The sequence below is a fragment of the Lemur catta genome, chromosome 14 (assembly GCF_020740605.2).
Source record: "Lemur catta isolate mLemCat1 chromosome 14, mLemCat1.pri, whole genome shotgun sequence".
Classification (NCBI taxonomy): Eukaryota; Metazoa; Chordata; class Mammalia; order Primates; family Lemuridae; genus Lemur; species Lemur catta.
The window spans coordinates 51,407,543-51,428,164 of NC_059141.1; the positions used below are offsets into that span (position 1 = coordinate 51,407,543).

The following is a 20,622-nucleotide window of genomic DNA, read 5'->3' on the forward strand; positions in this document are numbered from 1 at the left end:
AGGAGAAGAAAACACTAATGGGCTTTGCCTTGCTGCAGGGGGTGGGGGCGGCCCTCGGTGGCAATCAGTCCCAGCTGCTGTGTGTTTTCGCTCCGTGACAGCTCCCCGAGCTCCCCACCCAGGCCAGGCTGAGCAGGGCCGAGCCGTGGGGCCAGGACCCAGGGGAGTCCAGGAGGGTCGTGGCCAAGGAGCGGGCGTGGCTCAGATGAGCCGAGGGGGCCTGGTGAGGATGTGGCAAGAGTGTTTGCACAGGGACTCAGCTCGTTCCCCTGCCCGCAGCCTGCCCCTAACCCTACGTAGTAATAGTAATAATTCATGATATTAGTACTGCCCAGCACTTCGAGCACTCTCTGTGCCAGGCACTATTCTAATCACTTGCATATATTAACTTTCACTCTTTACAGCAACCGTATCAAGTAGGTACTCTTATTAGCCCCATTTTATGAAGGAGAAAATTGAGGCACAGAGAGGTTAAGGGACTTGCTAAGGGTCACACTGCAATTGCTAAATCTTGCAGAGCTCTTTGAGCTATAAAGTGCTTTAAGACAATCATCCCACTTACTTCTCTCTCTACCACACAGACAGAAACAAAAACCAGGAAAAAGATAGAGAATATTAGGCTGGGTGCAGTGGCTCACACCTGTAATCACAGTACTCTGGGAGGCTGAAGCGGGAAGATCGCTTGAGGTCAGGAGTTGGAGACCAGCCTGAGCAAGAGCAAGACCCCGTCTCTACTAAAAATAGAAAAATCAGCTGGGCATGGTGGCGCATGTCTGTAGTCTCAGCTACTCGGGAGGCTGAGGCAGGAGGATCGCTTGAGCCCAGGAGTTTGAGGTTGCTGTGAGCTATGATGATGCCACTGCACTATAGCCCGGTGACAGAGCAATACTCTGTCTCAAAAAAAAAAAAAAAAAAAAGATAGCGAATATTAACCTCCCACCCAGGTTACAGAAGGGCAAGTTGAGGTTCTGGAGGAGAAAGATGTTGCTGATAGGTGGCAGAGCTGGCATGCAAAGCTCTGTCTGTCTGACTGCAGACACTGCCGAAGACACCAGCAGAAGAGTTTTCCAGAACAGTCTTCAGGACACGCTGTAGATGATCCCCAAAGGCTCCTGGAAGCTCTGCCCTCAGCCCTGCCCAGAAGGCAGACGCCCCATCAGGGTGGGAGCAGCTGAGCAGGCGCTAGCGGACTCCAGGGGAGACAGGTGGGCTTGTGAGAAAAGCGCCCGTCCCCCAACATGGAAAGCCAGGGACCGGGACGGGCTGGGAGGGAGCACGTGCAATCTGGGGTGGGCACCGGCCCTAAGGGGCCCTGAGTCTCAGTCCAGGGCAGCCAGTGGGGCCAGCTGCTGGGCAGCAGGGAGCGAGCCCCACAGCGTGGGGATTGGGAACAGCAGGTGTGGCCGGGATGCCACACACCCACCACCTCCTGGCTGCAGGCCCTGGGGCAAGACCCTTAATGTCTGGGAGCCCCAGTTTCCCGTCTGTAAAGTGGTTAGTGATATGCCACTCACAGGGAGGTCATGAGGTTAGGTGGCCTGACCTAGGTGGCAGTGCTTTGCCACATAAAGTATAAGCCCTGGGAAGTGAGCGGTGTCGAGCCTGCTTACTCTGGCTTCTCCAGCCCCTCCCGGAAGGCTGGTCTAGGAGGGGCCTGGCCAGCAGGGGCATGAGGGAGCAGCAGGGGGCTGGAGACCAGGTTGGGTTTTGTCCGGTGGAGGGGAGACTGCAGAACTATCCTGTTAAGACCGTCCTTTGGGAGCCAAACAGAGAGTCTGTGTGGTCCCTGTGTGGCTTCGATCTCTCAGATGAGGGTGCAGGGACCCAGATTCCATCTCTAGGGGGGAAGCCTTCTTACAGTGCAAACAGTGGACTGAGCTCCCCGGCCCCGGGGGCATGCAAGCCCTGGGTGGAGGGAGGCTGCTGTAGGTCTCCACGGCATGTCTGGGATAGCAGGGGCCGTGACCTCCTTAGGCCCTTTCACCTTGGGATCCTGGCTTCAGTTTTGAGTGACTTCTCCCAGCGGGAGTCCCCTCCCATTAGCGAGAATAAACAATATTGTCAGCCTCTATACGCTGTGCCCCGTGCTTGCTGGCCACTGAGTTGTCTACTGAGAACGACCCCATGAGGAAAGTGTTACCAGCATCCCCTTCCGCAGAGGGGCAGATGGAGGATCAGAGGGGGCAGGTGGCTGCCCACGGTCACACAGCCCATAGGTAGCAGAGCCCAGGTCTGGCAGGAAGTCAAACTCTTTCTCCTCTCCCCTGGCCAGGATAAAGGCCGGACAGAGGGCCGGTCATCTGAAAGCCCCCGAGGTGCCTGCTCTTGGTCACCTATCCACAAAGGACAAGCCAGGCCTTTGTTTTGTGTCTGGAAGGCTGGAAGCACAGGGATGGGTTTTATGACCCCTGGATCAGAATCCTGCCCACCCACAGTCCCCCTCCTTGCCTTCTAGAACCTTCTGACTCTTCCCCAGACTGCTCTGAGTGTCTGTTTGGGGCCAGGACTGCACTCACCCTCAGCGCCAGCCCTGCCCAGCTGTCCTGGTTTGGGGTCAGCCTCCATGGCCCCCTTGCCCCACCCCAGCTGTTGTTCCTGCCGCTCTTCCCTCAGCATGTGGCTCCCAGCTGGCCCCGACCACCTTCCTTTGAGTCCCCCCCAAGTCTGTGCAGGGGACCTTCTGCAGGCAGGGCCTCCGGCGGGAGAGAAAGCAACGTCTCTGTGAGCCAGCCAAGAAACCGTCTGCGCAGGAGGTGTTCCTCATGGCTGCCATAAATTCTGCAGGGAAACAAGTCTCTGCCGGCTCTCGAGAGCCAGGAAAGGAGGGAACCAGGGAGCGGGAAGCTCCCTGCCCAGCAGAAATGTGCTTGTCCTGCCCAGCGCTGTCCAGGTCACAAACATCCGGACGTCTCTCCAGGGCCTCCAGTACCTTGCGTGTGAGGTGCTATAAGTGGCCCACTTTACAGATGTGGAAACCGAGGCTCCCTGAGGCCACACAGTGCGTGAATGCCATAACAGGCCTGGCAAGTCACCTTCCTTCTCTGGGCCTCAGTTTCCCTGTCAGAAAACTGAGTTTCTGTTCATGTAGGCAGGCGCTGGGCCGGCCTTGGGATGTGGGGTCACTTAAAAACCCCACTGCTGACCTCAGGGAGCTAGCAGCTCACGTGCCACATGCTGAAGCGCTGTGACTGTGCCCAGGTTAAGCCTCCCTTGAATCCTGAATCCTGAACACGTGGCCAGAAGCACTGGATGCCGGGAGTCGGGGTCTGCCTTGCTCTGGGCCTCAGTGTCCTCGTCTGGACACCCTGTACCCATGAGCCTCTATCTTGGACTTCTGTGAGCTTCAAGTGGTGGCCGCTCCAAGAGTCCTGGGGCGGAGGGTTCTGGGCACAGGACTCCCTCCCGTAGCTCTGTCCCCAGCCCAGGGCCTCAGCCTGCGCTGCCGGGACACAGACGCCTGCATGCGGGCAAGAGCAGCGGGTCCCGGGGCGCCCCGGGCAAGGCAGCCTCTGACCGCAAGTGCTCTCTCGCTCTCTCTCTCTCTGTCTGTCTCTGTCTCGTGTGGACGTGTGTCTCCGTTGCTCTGTCTGGGCCCCCACTCTTCTGTCTCTGTGTGTGTCTCTTTCTCTCCACCCGCCTTGGGCCCCCTTCCTCTTCCTCTCTGCAGAGACCCCTGGAGAAGCCCGATGGCCTGGACGTGTCTGACCAGAGCAAGGAGCACCCGCAGCACCTCTGTGAGAAGTGCAAGGTCCTGGGCTACTACTGCCGCCGCGTGCAGTGACCGGCCGCCCGCCCGCACCCACCGCCCCCTCCCGCCGGCCCGAGGAGACACCACCTCCCCTGTGCTGCTCTGAGGGGCTGCGTGTCCCCCTGTGCGTGGAGCGTCCTCGCAGGCCGGAGGGCTGGGCAGGGTGGGTCTTAGAGTCCTTGTCTCACGTGTGTTGACAAACAGTGTTACTGACATTGCTGCCCCCACAGGCCAGAGAAGGCAGGGTCTCTGGGGCTCTTTGCAGGTGGGCCTGGGGTCTCTGGGAAGGGGACAAAAGTGAGCAGAGGCCAGCAGCCAGGACCCCACAAAGCCCTGGTGTCCCCCGCAGGCTCTCCTCTGAGAGTCCCTTTGGGGTGAGCAGCCTTGTATTGGCCACAAGTGCACTAAATTTACTGTGAATCCCAAAGCCTGCAGGGGCCTGTCTCCCCGAGACCAGCCAGGCCCCCTTCTCCCACCCTGTGCCTTCCGGCTTGCCCTGCGTGGAAAGCCACTCTCAGAGACCCCTGTGTTTCTATCTAAGTCAGCGATCGTGGCAAGTGGCCATCTGTCCTAACAGCTGCTGAGGAGGGGCCTCTCTGTCCCCTGCCCTCGCCAAGCCCCAAACCTTGACTGCCTCTGATGTCACTGGCATTGCACCTGCGTGCTGCCCCCCCACCCCACCCCCATGGACCCAGACAGGAGGGGCCAGGGCAGGAGAGGCGCTGAACGTTGGACAGTGCTCCAAGATGTGTCCCAGGGAATACCGGCAGCACCTCCCACGACCCCCACCAGACGCTCTTCCCACTGGCTCGGGTTTGCCAGGCCCATTCCCTTCCCCCGATTCCACCTCCCACCCACACTGGGGGGCCACAACCCGATCAAGGGTGTGGGGTCCAGCGTGGAAGCCACTCTGGCAGGAAGGACACGGGCCTGATGTTCTGGAGGCCTCAGCTCAACTGGCCCTGCTGCCGACGCACTGTGTCACCTTGGGCAAGGACTGCATCTCCAGGCCTCAGTTTCCCCATTAGTTAAGTGAGAACACGACACTAGTCCTGATGTTCTGGGACTCAAGGTGGCTGGTGCCGTCTCCTGGAGCAGAGAGCTCTGTCTGGGGAGCTTCACCCAGGATGGAGGGAGAAACCTCCCAGGTGCCAGGTGTCACACCATGACCCCTCCATCCGTCACTTAGGAGGTCAGGCTGAGGGATGCCACGTCCTGCCCCCACCCTCTGCAGCCCCAGCTCTGCTTGTCATCCTCCACCCCTACAAAAATGGAAAAGGATGCCCCCTCCTCCTCACCTAGGTCCCTGGCCCCTCACATGGGACCCTGGGACAAGCCACAGAACCTCTCATTTGTAAGATGGGGACAATGATTTCCTACCTCCCAAGGGAGCAGAGAGGCCTCTTGGCACACGGCATGGTCGGGGAGCCACTGTCCTCTCTCTCCCCCAGATGAGAAGCCCCTTCTGTTGTCGCAGCCTCCTTCCTTTCTCCCAGGGGATGGAGAGAACCCGCTGTTGGGACTGAGTCGCTTGATTTTGCCCCAACATTATGCCTCTGTGGGGGGTAAAAAAATCAGACCGCAATAGAGGCCTGAAATTCAGTGTTTACCGTGGCTCAAGGACACCCACCTGGTGCCCAGTTGCCTTTTGTTTTCAAATGAAGATGCTTTGTACAGCTGAGGAGTTACAGTGAAGTGTTAACCAGGGGTCCAGGGAGAGAGTTGAAAAGATGGAGTGAGTGCATCTGCAGCCGGGGGGCTGCAGGGTAGGCATGGGGGGCCCATACCCTCTGAGCACTTATAAAAGGTGTATTTGCTCTAGGCTGGGCAGCAGGCTACCACCCTTGCCACGCTGGGGACCGCCCCTGAGGACTCCCCAGGCCCACTGCTCCTTCTCCAGGGTGGCAAGGGGAGCAAGGCTTCTGCACCGAAGAGAAGCTGTCACTGACAGCCATCTTACCGCATTTCTAAAGAGAATGTTCACAGTGGTGGGCCGTGGGCTTGTCCCAACCCTTCCAGGGACCTGGCCCCACTCAGACACCTTGGTCCAGGGCTGCCTGGGGCCTGCCAACAGGGCTGCAAAGATGGGGGACCCCCACACCCTAAAAAGAACCCAGGCTCCAGACCGCTGGAAGCCAGGGTCTTCCATACTCGGGCCAACAGGAGGTAGGACATCATTCTCAAGTGACCTTTCAGTGGGCTTGTCCAGCAGGTGGCCATCACCTTTCCATCTCTGCATGGTCGGCCACCTCGGGGGCTGTGCCCACTCTCCTGAGGCCACCCTTCCGCAGTGCTGCCCCCCCGCCCCCGGCTCTGTTCTGACTGAATTTGGGAGCTGTCTGTGGTCAGCAAAGCCACTGCTGTCCAGGCTGGGTGCTGTGCCATTGAAGTGCTCAGAGGGCCTGGGAGCCCAGGGGACAAGAAGGTGTGTGGTTTTAGTACGTTCAAAAGGGACAATCGCTTGCAGTTAGTAGATCTAGTGATCTAGTTGGGAGATAATGGTGTTTATCCCATATGAAGTATTCAATAATTCTACATGTGAATTTGTATTTATTTTGAGTTATACTTGACACAGAATTCCTTTTTTTAAAAAAAAAAATACTATGTGTGTGTATTTTGAAAAAAAAATTCATAGATGTTAAAATTTCTGCATGGTTACCAACTTTTCTCACAACACTGAATTTGGTAGCTTCTCCCGAAAAATCTTCACCGTGATTTTTGTCTGTATATATTTGAAGGCCTTTTTTTAAAAAAAGAAAAAGAAAAGAAAAATATAATTGCTTGATTTTTGAGATTTAAAAAAACAAATAAAAAGGGAGGCATTTTTTAAAACTTCAGAACTTTCAGGAGGGCAACAGAATATCAAGCAAAGATTTCTGGAAGTATTTTTGCAAACCCTCTGGTTGAGCTGCGAGAAAATATTTATGGTGAGAACTTTCCTCTTTTTCCTGTTATTGGATTTTGGGTGTTTTTTTGTTAGTTTTTTTACTATGCTTTGGTCTGTAAAAAGTATGCAACTGAACTACATTAAGAAGGAAATATTGTCTACATAGATATTATATGAAGTTGGTACATAATTCTGATGAGAAAAACAAATCTTTGCAATTCTTTAAGCCATATTGTTGTTATTCTGTGTTATTTTCCTTGGATGAAAATATCAGTATTAAGTAGCCAGCCTATTATTCAAGTGTTTAGACTTATTAATATGTTCTTGTCCTGTATTTATACATATGTGTATTTTGGAAAGTATTGCCTTTTGAAAGGGAAGCTATTATTAGATACATAGCGAAAAAGGGAATGGTGCCTCTTGTGTGGAGGATAACAGACATAGCAATATAACCCATTCTCTCGCACCTTTTTATTATCTTGTTATTATGGTTTTATTAATTTTGTAGGGGGGCAGGGAGTGGGCAAGGGAGAGAGGACACATTGGACTCACCAGCCCTTCTACGCTGTGCCAGCCCCTTGGCCTGGTCGGGGGCTTCTCATTGGCAAGGCCACAGGAGGGAAGAGGAGGCGGGGGTGGGGGTGTGGGGAGCAGACTTCTCCACGCCCCCGCTGGAGCTTTGCCATCTCAGCCAGGCCTCGGGGCCATGCTCCTTGAACTGGGATATGTCAACCAGAGCCCTCCAGCATCTAATAGACTCAAGTCTACTCCAGACGAATGTTTAATCCAACCTCACTACATCCTAGCCCAGTGCAACAACTAACCCTGAAGTGTGGGGTGTCCTGGCCGTCAGCAGGGTGGCTGAGCCGTCCCCCTCTGGGGGCTGGTGGCAGTGGGGCTGCCAACCTCGCTGTGCGACCGCCTCCACCCCCGTGTGGTGACCCTGTCCATGTCTGTGTCTGTTAATACGTGTGAGTCCAGCTAAAAAGACAAACAGAACCTGTGGGCCCAGCTTGGAGGGGACGGGGTGAAGCTCCCGACTTCTCCGAGGGCTGCCCTCGGGGTGGCATTCCGTTGTGTGCCTTATTCCTGGAGAATCTGTATACGGCCTGCCTATAGCAATATAGCCTTTTTATGCTGTATTAAAATGACTTTTAAAAGCAAAAGAGCCTCACGGGTTTCCTTGTTTACGCAGGGTTCAGGGCGTCAGGAGGAGGCTGGATGTTTTTGCAGAGGCTGGAATGGGGTGGGGTAGGGGGCATGGGGCTGCCCTCCAGCTCCCACGGGTCTGGGCTGTCTTGTCCTTTCCTGGCAGCCACACTATTGATTTGCCCCCTCCCAGCCCCTCAGCCCCCAAGTGGATGCTCTCTCCAGGGCGAGGGCCCTCCCCAAGTCGGGCCCCAGACTGGGTGAGATTGTCAGCAGATTAGGTCACTCGTTAGCTCTACGGTGGGGCTCCCGGGTAACCATATATAGGCGTGAATCTTCCTCGGACCGCAGCCCTGGGCCTCACCCCCTGCTGCTCACGCGTGGCCCACTTGGCCACGTTCAGGATTTGGGTCTCAGACATGGGGCATCACACAGTGAGCACACTGAAGCGTTCAGGGGAGAGAGAGCAGGGCCGGGACCAGGCTGGGCTGTCACAAGGTGGGGCTCTCGCTGAGGGCGCAGACAGGAGCCACCATGGCGAAGCAAGGCCCTCAGAGTTCTCCACCTGCCTCCGAAGCCCTTCCGCCCAGGATCAGTGCTCTTGTTTTTCTCAATCTTTCAGGGGCTTTAAAAACGCCAAAGCCTTGGTTCCACCCCAGAGAGGCTGAGGAATTGGTCTGCGTGTGTCCTTGGACTTTTAAAGCCCCCGGGTCAGTCCATTGCGCATCCAAAGTTGAGCAGCGCTGCGCTCGAAGATGGTCCCACGTGTTCCTGTGGGGCTGATGGTGATGCAGTGAGGAGGCCGGTGGGCAGTGGGTCCCCGCCCCACGTGAGGGGCGTCCAGCCCCCGGCATCAGCCAGTTGGTGCAATCTAAGAATGCTGCTGCGTGGCGGGGTGGGGAAGAGGGGAGAGGAAAGCTGGAAATCCCAGTTGTTATGTGAAATTGTTCACATTTTAAATTTGGCAAATAGTTCACTGAATTTTTAAATAGTGTGTAGGTCGGAGCATGTGTCTGCGGGCCGGCCCGTGCCTCCCGACTGCAGCCTGTGAGATGGAGCAGAGAAAATAAGTGCCAGGCCTTGGGGTCAGGGACCATGGATGGGGCAAGGGGGTGACAGGCAGGAACAGAGATCACTGAGTCCAGAAGCAGGACCTCTTGTCTTATTTGGGCTGCAGAGTGAATCCCTGAAGCACCAAAACTTGTCCTGCTTACTGGCGTAAAGATCCCCTCCGGTACCTGCCGTCGGGTGGGAAATGGCAGGCAGGACCTGAGTCAGCCTGATGCAGGTGGGCGCCAGTCGAGCACAGCAGGGGAGTGGAGAGGGGACTCCCCCCCAGCAGAGTCGGAGAAGGACAGAATGAGCCCCGTGAGAGCTTCCGTTGTAGCCGGCACTCTGCCAAGCCACCGAGTTCTCCAGCAGCCTGGGGAGGAGTGTCACTCTCCCCAGGCAGATCCGAGGACTGGAGCCCCAAGTCTATGTCGGAGCGCTGCTGCGAGGCCAGCCCTGCCTCCTCCAGCTGTGTGACGTGGAGTAGCTGCCCCTGCCTCTCTGAGCTCCCGTTCCCTCGGGGATGTTGTGCTGGCAAAACAGCCCAGTGAACACAAGACCCAGCCCACTGCCTGGCACCCAGGTGGGGCCCAGGGCATGTGCATCTCTTCCTCCCTTTGTCTGTGGCCCAGGCAGAAACATTTTGCCAGAGATCTCACAGGGCAGTCAGAGGGGAGCGGGCCTCGAACCCAGGACGCTGGGCTCATTTGCTCACCCAGTAGGCACTGAGGCCAGAACTGAGCACCCTGTGTGCCCAGGCTGGGGCTTCAAGGTTGTTCCACCATCTGCCCTTGACTTTGTGTGTGTCAGTGAGCAAGCGCCTGTGTGTTTGTTTTGTTTTGTTTTCTGTGGAAAGAAAACAAACCCAAGGCAAATACGGCCTGCATTTCGACATCTCCGGGAGCCGTGGAAACCAGTAATTCCCCTGGACAGGAAGGATTTCCGGTTGGACTCAGTGCCCGTGTCTGCAGGCAGCGGCTGCTGGGGACCCAGGAGTCCACCGGGGAAAGGGGTGTCAGGGGACCCAGAGAGCACAGCCCGGCTCTGGCCTGAAGCTGGGACCCCCAGAAGGGAAGGTGCTGCCTGAGGACACCCAGCAGGCAGGTGGCAGAGCCAGGATTTGAACTTGGAGTTTTCACTTCCCAGTTGGTGCATTAGAGGCAGGGCAGGGACAGAGACAGGGCTGCAAAGGCGGCACACCTGCTCCAGACACTGAGAAGGGAGACCAGGCCGGGGGTGCCCAGCCCCCTCAGCCAGAACCTCTGGGAGCCCAGGGTCCCCTTCAGGTGACCCGGACAAGGTGTGCCACGGAGCCGAGTGTCCTCGTCTGTAAGCTGGGGGCAATCAGGACGCACGGAGTGCTGCAGTGGAGCCCCGGTCAGTGCCTGCACCCAGCACAGTGATGGCGCCTCTGTCCCCACGGCCCCACCGCGGTGGTGAAGCTCCTCACACCAGGGGCCAGGCCCGGCGACAGGCCCAGGTCTCTCCCGGCTTTCCGGCCTCCTAACAGTCCCGGCAGGAGCCGGGCCAGGGAACAACACGCCAACATGGCAGGTGGAGAAGCTGAGGCCCGGGGAGGGCCCTGCGCCTGGGACTGGCAAGTGGGGTCCTCCCTGCACCCTGTGGCCTCCAGTCTGCTGTTTCTGAGCCCGACACCCCCTTGTTCAGCCCTTCAGCAAACCGCTGCCCGTCAGCGATTCTCCCGGCCTTGCCTGGAGCCCTGAGCCGGCTTCCGCCCAGAGGGGAGCCCAGATGCCGAGGGCAAGGGCGGGGGTGGGCTCACCCCCTCTCCAGAGTCACGTGTCCCGGCTGTCCCCCAGAGCCGTGGCCAGAGCCGGGAGCCAGGAACAGACTGTCCTCGGGCCTCAACACTTCTCCCACCATTTGTCCCGGGGCTGGATGCCTGTGGGGATGTGAGAGGCCACCTGCTGCCCTGCCCCGCCCGGCACACGCTCACGCTCGCACACGCTCACAGCACTCTCACGCCCGTTCACACGTTCCCACACACCACCACTCACACGCACTCAAGCATGCACGTATTCACGTCCTCCGACACTCAACCCACACGCATGCACAGCCGCGGCACCGCGGGAGTCCTGGGGGCAGGGGGCTCCCCTCCCATCTGGAAGGCGCACCCCCTGCAGCCCTCAAAGCGACCACCAGCCGTGCCCCAAGGGTGGCCGCTCCCAAGCCGTCTCGAGGACACTCCTGCCCAGAAGGGCTAAGGACGGACGGCATGTACCTCTGCCCGTGTCCCTTCCCACAGGCCACAAGTCCTTCCCAGGAGCTGAGGACCCCAGCTAGGTAAGAGACCCCCCGCCCCCGCCCCCAGCCCAACACGGTGAGCAAGAGTCTGACCTCATGTTCTGCAAAGTTGAGAGAATTTATGTGTTGTTAGGTGCCATAATGGCATGGGGATCAGGTGACAAAAATCCTCGCCTATTAGATTCTGGAGTATTTATGGGTGAGATGAGACAACACCTGGGCTTTGTTTTCAAACAATCCAGAACACGGGCTGCAGTCGGGCGCCTGGGATCTGCTGCTCTATGTTCTCCGCTTTTGTGTCTGTTTCCACTCGGGCGGGAGATGAGCTCAAAGGTGAGCAGGCCAAGGAGGTGCCCCAGGGCAGAGGGGGCCGGATCCCCCGTGTCCCTCCAACATCCCGGCTGCCTCCTCTAGGGGGGCTGCTCGGCCTCACTCTGCATCTCCGGTGTCTGGTGTGGGCTGGCACAGGGTTGGATTATTAAAGGCAGAACAGACAAGTACATGAGAGTTACAGCCAACGTCCCTTGAGCCCCCTGGGGTGACAACCCTTGTGCTAGTGACTGACACATATTGTCATTTTTGATCCCTGCATCAACCCTGCGAGGTAGGTAGAACCATGAGTACCATTTTACAGTCAGAGAAGCTGAAGTTCAGAGAGGTACCAGGGGCAGAGCCCCTCCCTGCCCCCTCCCAGACTCCCCACCTCCGACCCCCAGGGTATAGCAGGCCCAGGGTCTAATCCTGGCCTTATGCTTCTTGCTGCAGCTGCACGGCCCTCCCAGACAGGCAGCCTCGGGCCTGCCCTCAGCCCCCTCTGCTCTGCCCCGGGCCCCTCTGCCCTGCCAGCCTCCCCGCCATAGCCCAGAGCCACCTAGTAACGCCCCGTGGTTACTGGAGGCCTGTGTGGAAGCCAGAACCCAGGCCAGGCCCCCAGGGGAGACATAACCCTCCCTCCACCTCTGTCCTTGGAAAGTTCCCAGGGGCTGGTTGGGGTGGGAGCAGCTCTGTCCCCACTGTGTCCTGTGTGAGTGAGCCAGGCCAGGCACCTGTGCCTTCTCTCCCTGGACATTCCTCCTTCCCCACCTGCCCCGCAGCCTCCTGGAGCCCTGTATTAAGACTGTCCCCTCCCCATCCTCCATCTTTGTCCAGGACGCGAAGGGGACCTTCCTCCCACCCCAGGCACTCAGAGCTGGGGGCCGAGCGGCATCCCCTGCACCACCCTCTCAACGGCCCCCCCCCAGTCCCTCTCTGGTCACTAGGTTGGTCCCGACCCCCTGGCCCTCCACACCCAGCTCCTGCAGACGGTGGGGCAATTTGGGGGCCAAGTCCTACCTTGTAAGCCCAGGACCACGGTGCCCGCTGCGAACTCCCTCTCTGCCTCCCCACCCTCATCCTGGGCAAAGACTCCGGGGCTAGCTGGACTGGACACTGAATCACAGCTTCATCACAGTGTCTTCTTAAGCAAGTCACCTCACCTCTCTGAGCCTCAGTTTTCTCCCTTGTAAAATGGGAATGCTAATGTCCATCTACCTACCTGAGGGTCATTGTCGAGACTAATCCAGATAAGGTGGCAAGGCCCTTGGCACGTGGGACGTGCTCAGGAGCTGTGAGCTGGTCACGGAGGCAGTGACGGTCCCTGGGGCCTATGCTGCCTCTGGAATGGGCCTGTGATTCCCTTGTGCCTTCTCCCATCAGCCCCTGAGCCATGCATCCTGAAACCCCCCTGACAGGGTGGCAGCAGGTCCGGGAAGGGACTTGGACCTGCTGGCTCTCCTCCGTCATTCCGCTCCCCTCCCCCAGCACCCACGCCCCGTTAGCCCAGTTCTGACTGGGTTTCTGCCTCAGTTTCCATGTTGTGCTGAGGCAAAGGACCCTTGCCCAGCGTGTAACTGGTCCTCCTCTCCCTGGGAATCTGCCTCCAGCCCCGCACCACGTGGAGACTGCTTCAAATAGCGACGCCCTGCCGTCCCCTCCCCCACAAACGTGCCAGCTCAGAAGTCCCCAGCTGTCCGTCCTCTTGCAGAATCGGCTGGGCCCCTGCTGCCCCCTGGTGGCTGATTTGAAGAACTACAACTTCCTGCAGGCGGGCAAGCCAGTGCTGGGGACAAAGGGGATTTTGTTTTTCCTCCCAAATCCCAGGTGAGCCCTGACCTCCCCATGACAGGGCTACCCGACCCTCCTGCACCTGTGTTTGAGTAAAACTGCCAAATGGTGATATTGGTTTTTTCACCCTTGATTATAAAAGTGATGCACGTACAATATGACATGGAAACCACACAGAAAGATGGGAAGTAGGACAGCAACGCTCTCAGCGGCCCACCTTCCCCACCAGACCACTGTCCGGTTTGGCCATGTCCTTCCACATGCCTTTTGCCTATACACACGTGCACACGCGCGCGCGCACACACGCATATGTTAACGGATTACGCTGGACATGCTGTTCTGTAACTTGTTTTGTCTTGGTCATCTGCTTCCCTGTTAGCACAGAGACCTTTCTCACTTGTCTAATCGCTGGCTGTAATGTGTTTATCAACCCCGCATTGAAGGGTTTAAAGCATTATCATTTTTACAAGTCCATCTTTTTTTCTTAATCACTTTTCTGTTTGGTGCAGGGAAAAGAACTGAATCAGGACAGCTGGGTTTGACTTGGCAGGTCTCAGGCTTTTTTTAAATTTTCTTTTATTTTTAATTGACACATAATAATGATACATATTTATGGGGTACATTGTGATGTTTCAATACATGTATACATTGCATAATGATCAAATCAGGGTAATTAGATTACCCATCATCTCAAACATTTATCGTTTCTTTGTGGTACGGACATTCAAAATCCTCTTTTCTGGTTATTTTAATACATACAATACAATACAGTTAATTGTTGTCACCCTCCTGGGCAATAGAACACAGAACATATTCCTCCTAGCTAATTGTCATGTTGTGCCTGTTGACCAATCTCTCCCCACACCCCTAATCCTCTCCTTCCCCAGCCCCTGGTAACCGCTATTATACTCTCTACTTTTATGAGATCAGCTTTTTAAAATTCTGCAAATGAGTGAGATCATGCAGTGTTTGTATTTCTGTTCAGGCCACTGTGTTTGATCACATCCTTTTTTCTCTCCAGGTCTCAGTTTCCCAATCTATCCAACTAGGGCACGGGGCTCCATGCAGAGGCCTTCCCTCTGACAATCCCTCTGATCCATGATGCCATGTTGGTTGACAGCCTACACGGGGTCTGAGGGCCCACACACCTCTGAGGCCTGGGGCCCAGCGGCACCTGGACAGTTACGGAGAGGAACAGTCTGAGACTCTGGCTGCTTCAACCGGGGAGGGCTGCTGGGGGACACAGAGTCTGGGCAGAAGGCTGAGGTCAGATCCACCTTCCTCCTCGGGGGCCAGCTGCTTCCTCTTGGAAGGGGAATGTGGGCATCTGTGTCTGGCTCTCTCCACTCCATGCTGACATTGTGTTAACATATTACCCAGGCAATAAGAGAACGTGTTCTCCTGGTAAACAATTCAAACAATATAGAAGATTTCTGCTTCTGGCCGAGATGAAGTAAGACTGGATTTACCCTCCCATCTTAAGTAACTAAATCAGCAGACAAAATATTCAATGCAATGGTTTTCAGACATTGGATGGAGGCAGCACAGAACAGTGACTCCTAAAAAAAGGCAAGAAAATGAGTGAGCCCTGCAGTTGCCACAATGCGCTGCCTGGACAGAGTTTCTAGGTCCCAGTGCAGGGAAGGGGGACTTAGAGCCCAGAGAGCTCCCTTAGTTGAAGAGACAGAGTTAAGGATTGGAAGAGGCAGAGGTTAAGGTTGAATTTTCAGATCACAGTCCTGGAAACATGAGAGCTTCACAGAGAATAGAGCATGGCCTTGAGAGGAGAAAGATCACAGAGAGGGCTCTAGACGTGTGCAGACGGTTCCCTCCAATTCTTCAGCTAAAAGCTCATCAGTACCTGTGTGTTAGGAAGTTATCTGAAGCTGGGAAAAGGAGGCCACCAAAAAGAAACAGGCAGAAGTAAATACCCAGAGCTCACGTGGGGCCAGAAGTAGTTTAAGTTTCCACCAGCCAGACTGGAAGACAGGGAGTTGGGTAGAGTACTTACGACGTTATTACCTTAGTAGTAGGACAAAATTAGTCCTTGGCTAAAGGATGCTCTGGTCTCCTAACAAAGCTCAAAAGCAAGCCTCAAAAGAATAAAACTGTTTCCAAGTAACTTAACCAAATTCTAGAATAAAGCTCAAAAATATTTATAGGAATACAAAAATATTCAATACTTAACATGGTAAAGTGTCTGGCATCCAATAAAAGTTAGATATGGAGAGAAGCAGAAATATATGGTCCATAATGAGGAGGGAAAAATCAATAAAAATGGAAGAGAAATGGCTCCATGATAGGATTAGTAAACAAGGACATTAAAACAGTTATTATAACTGTATTCCACATATTAAGAGAGTAGAGGGAAGCATTCACATGTTAAAAGGGAACATGGAAGCCATTTTTGAAGGGAAAAAAAGGTCTAACTCAAACTTCTAGTGATGAAAAAAATGTGAGATGAAAAGTAAGTGGATGGGATTAACAGCAAATGAAGAGAAGAAAAGATTGACAAATGTGAAGACATAGTCATAGGAACTGTGCAAAATATAAAACACAAATATCAGATGTAAAAAGACTTTTTAAAAAATGAACAGGGAATCAGTGAGCTGTGAGACAACTCCTATGAGTTTGATATCATATTAGGAGTCTCAAAAGGAGAAGAAAGAGAGGGAAAGATATTCAAAGAAATAACAGATGAAAAATTTCCAAAATTAATGAAAACTATAAACCCAAGAAGCTTAATGAACCCAAATGCAAGAAACATACAAAGAAAACCACATCATGTCACATCATAATCAAATTGCTTTAAATAAGTGATAAAGAGAAAATCTTTAAAAAAGACAGGAAAAAAATGGCATCAGGTGCAGAAGAATAAAGATTAAAATGGTACCACACTTCTCATCAAGAAAATAAAAAATTCAAGCCAGAAGACAATAAAGCAACATCTTTAAAGTATTGAAAGGAAAAACCTGTCAACCTAGAATTCTAACCCAGGAAAAATATCTTTCAAAAAGTAAAGACTTTTTAGACATAAAAAGACAAAATAATTCATCACCAGCAGACATGTACTACAAGAAATATTAAAGAAAGTCCTTTAGTCAGAAGAAAAAAATGATACCAGATAGAGATGTGTATCTAAACAAAGGGATTAAGACATTGGAAAATGATTACAATTTGAGTAAATTTGAAAGATTTTTAAAAATTATTAAACTTAATTAAAAGATAAATGCCTGCTCAAAAAATAAGTACAATATATTATAGGTTCATAACATATGTTGAAATAAAACATATCACAACATTAGCACATAGGCTGGGAAAAGAGAAATGGAAGTGTATTGTTGTGAGGTCCTTATACTATATGTGAAGTGATATAGTGTCACTTGAATTTTAAGATATATACCATAAACTCTAAAGCAACACAAAAAATTTATTATAGCTAATAATCCAACAAAGGAGATAAAATGGAATAAAAAATACTCAACTTCAAAGAAGGCAAAAGAAGAAAAAGGAACAAAGAACAATGAAATGAATAGAAAACTAACACCAAATGATAAATATAAACACAACCATATCCATACCACATTAAATATAAATGGCCCAAGTACCCCAACTAAAAGGCAAAGACTGTCAGATAGAATATAAAACCAAGACCAAATCATATGCTGTCTACAAGGCACTGTTAAACCGAACCAAATTTGTCCTGAGGATACCTTCATATTTGGCTCCCCTTATAACAAACTACAACCAAACTTAGTACATAAACTAACTGAAAACCTAACTTAGGAGTATACTCTTGTAACAAATAGCTGCATCTTAGTCAATTATAGCAGCTGAGCTTCAGTCAATTGCAGGTGGCCAACTGATTCAAATAAGGCAAAATACACAACTATAATAAAATAAGTTGTCTCTGCACATTACTTTTTTCTGTCCATAAATGCTGCCTGACCACATTGCAGGCCAGAGTTCTTAGAACCTGTTCTGGTTTTGAGGGCTGCCCAACTCACAAATCATTCTGTGCTCAATTAAACTGTTAAATTTAATTTGTCTAAGGTCTTTACATTCAACAGATTCAAATACAAATATAAAGATTCAAATAATGTGAAAGTAAAAAGGTTGGAGCTCTACTTCAGGGAGGCAGTGTGAAGAGCTCCATGGATCCACTTCCCTGTGAAACAAGCAAAGTTGGTGAAAACTATTAAAAAAAAAAAACAACAAAACATTTAAAGTCTCTGGAAATTATCCTAAGGGCATAGAACAAATGAAGAAACATTTGTTCAGGAAAGCCCGCTAAAATTAACTCACTAAGAGCAGAAAGAGTCTGTGGCATTGGACATACAACTATTCCCTTTCCCCCCACTTCTAGCTCAGCTTGATAGAAGCTTCTCTCAAGGTAAGGGTGGCCAAAAAGATAAGGCTCCCACTCCCCTCAGCTCCCAATCAAGTATTTTCATATATTAGTTGGAGAGGCACCCAGTAGCACTTCTCATCTGCTCCGGCTCCAAGTTGAAGAGGCTAAATGCTGGATGAGTGCAACTGAGAGATGGGGTGGGGAGCTCCTTTCTATACCCAGTATTAAGTATTAATCAATAGAATGTAGGTTCCACCCCAGGCACAGCAGGCCAAGAACGCTGGGGCCCCCATTATTGCTGCAGCTCACTCATCTCATAGAGCACAGGTTCTATGCTGGGAGAGGCAAGCCAAGGATATCAGAGGCTACCTACCACCATGCCCAGCTCCCAGAGTTATGGCTCAGAGATTTTGCCCAAAAGAAAAGGCAAAGAGAAGAGAGCTCCAAAGCTATCCATAAAGGGGACTTTTATTTTATTTTTGAAACAGAGTATGTGGAAGCCTAAGATGCTTTTGAAAACAAAAACAAATTGGGTTTCATCAAAACTAAAAACTTCTGTGCTTCAAAAGACACCATTAAGTGATTTAAAGGCAATCCACATAATGGAAGAATACATATGCAAATCATATAATGATAATGGAGTTGTATCTGGAATATATAAAGAGTTCTTATAACTCAACAATAAAGATACATAACCCGATTTTAAAATGGGCAAAGGATTTGAACAGACATTTCTCCAAAGAAGATATATAACTGGCCAATAAGCACATGAGTAAATGTTCAACCTCATTAGTCATAAGGGAGTTGCAAATTAAAACCACAATGGGATACCCACTAGAATATCACACCCACTAGGATAATTAGAATTAAAAATGAGAGATAATAGCAAGTGCTGATAAGGATGTGGAGAAATTGGAACCCTCACACATTGCTGGTGGAAATGTAGTATGTCATAGCCGTTTGGGAAAAGTTTGGATATTCCTAAAAATCTTAAACACAGAGTTACCATTTGATCCAGCAATTCTTACACTATATATAAAGTAGTATAATACTATTTGCAGTTAGTCTGTGGTCAGTTAAATAATATATAGTAAATGCTAGAGAAACCACTACAAATATAAAATGAAGAATTAAATCTAGCAGGTCAATAGTGGAGATAAAAATGGAATCATTTGAGAGAAAAAAACTCAATCTAAAAGAAGGCAAAAAGAGAACAAAAGGAAGATTGAACAAACAGAAAACAAATAGCAAGATGGTTAATTTAAATTTAATCATATTTATAATTACATTAAACATATGTGTCTAAACATTTAATTGAATGGCAGAGATTGTCAGATTGAATAAGAAAGCAATGCTCAATGAACCAGTTACCAGTTCATTGCTTGTTAGCTCTAAATCCTTCCTTCATTGCCCTATTTGTAATATTGTAATAGTTCTCCCTTTGCCACCTGGGATTATATTAAGCTTTGTAAGTAGAGGGTATTGGAGAGACACTTTAGTCTTCAGCATTCTCTTTTTCCCTTAGTTGGTAATTTTTTAAATACTTTCCATCTCCAAATTACTGTGTTGTTTTTGCCTCCTGTTTGGACCCTGACTGTACAGAATTGACACCAGGAGTGGTCCCAGGAAATAACTCCACAAAGATGGGATTTGGAGATTTGTTTGGCTGTGCCCTTGGACTTGAAGGCAGGGCTGAACTACCTGCCAGTAGGAGTGGTATGCTAGCAATGCATGGCATGCAGTGACATCACAATTATGCTACCACCTGTGGTTAAGTGACAAAAGGTGTGCCTTGGGAGACTAGGTGACTTCAGCACTTGACCATTACGGCAGTAATGATGACCATAAAGACTGTGATGTGGGATGAATTCTTTTGAGGATGCTTAATTGCTTACCAAAAGAAACCGAAAAACTTGGGCCCTTTAATTCGCAACTTAACTTATAGTCTGAGAACCAGAAAGCTTCCACGACAACTCTTAAAAGATTCTCTTATCTCTTATAGGCACAGGGCTGATATCACTTAAAATCATCTATATCCTTACTGATATTATTGGCTATACGTTCCATCAATTTCTGAAAGAGGAGTGCTAAAATCAACAATTATTGTGGATTTCGCCATTTTTTCTTTCAGTTCTATCTTTTTTGACTTCATAAATTTTGAACCTCTATTGTTAGATGCCTAACCATCTAGTACTGTTGCCTTCTTTTCTTTCTTTATCCACGGAAATATTTTTGGTTCTAAAATCTACTTTGATATTAATATAGCCACTCGAGCTCTCTTTTAACTACTTTTTGCATGATTCATCTTCTTCTGTTCACTTTTAACTTACCAAGTATAGTTGGGTCATGTTTTTTTCATCCAATCTGATCATCTCTGCCTTTTAATTGCAATATTTAGACTATTTTTATGTGGTCATATTATGATATGTTTGGATTTAAAATTATCATGCAAATTCTATTCATTCGTTTTTTGTTCCTTTCATCTCTCTTTCTACCTATGAATATGTTAACATACATGGCAAAAGGAACTTTTAAGATGTGATTAAAGATCTTGATATGGGGAGATTATTTGGATTATTCAGATGAACCCATTGTAATCACAGGGGTCCTTTTAAGTGAAGGAGGAATGCAGGAGAGTGAGAGTCAGGCAAGAACATGTGATACAGAAGCAGAGATTAGAGTGATGCAATGTTGACTTTGAAAATGGAGGAAAGGGCCACAAGCCAAGGAACGCAGGCAACCTCTAGAAGCTAGAAGAGGCGAGGAAATGGGTTCTGCCCTAGAGCCTCCAGAAAGAATGTGCCTACCAGCATCTTGATTTTAGCCTAGTGAAACTCACTTCAGACTTCTGACATCTGGAACTGTAAGATAATACATTTGTGTTATCTTAAGCAACTATATCTGTGGTGATTTGTTAAAGCAGCCATGGGAAACTAATACATTATTTATATCTCTTTTAAGAATAATTTTAGTGGTTGTCCTCATGTTACAACATACATCTTTAACTTAACACAGTCTACATTCAAATAATATACTACTTCAACTATAGCCTAAGAATCTTACAAGTTA

General features: G+C 50.7%; 1 protein-coding gene across 1 annotated transcript in view; it reads left to right on the forward strand.

The window, feature by feature from the left end:
• ZCCHC24 (zinc finger CCHC-type containing 24) overlaps nucleotides 1-7,801 on the forward strand; it is a 60,829-nt gene extending 53,028 nt beyond the window's left edge. The window contains exon 4 of the mRNA XM_045569147.1: nucleotides 3,668-7,801. Coding sequence (XP_045425103.1) covers nucleotides 3,668-3,781 — 114 coding nt within the window. The 3' untranslated portion in view covers nucleotides 3,782-7,801. The remainder of the gene's footprint in view (nucleotides 1-3,667) is intronic.
• The last annotated feature ends 12,821 nt before the right edge of the window (nucleotides 7,802-20,622 follow it).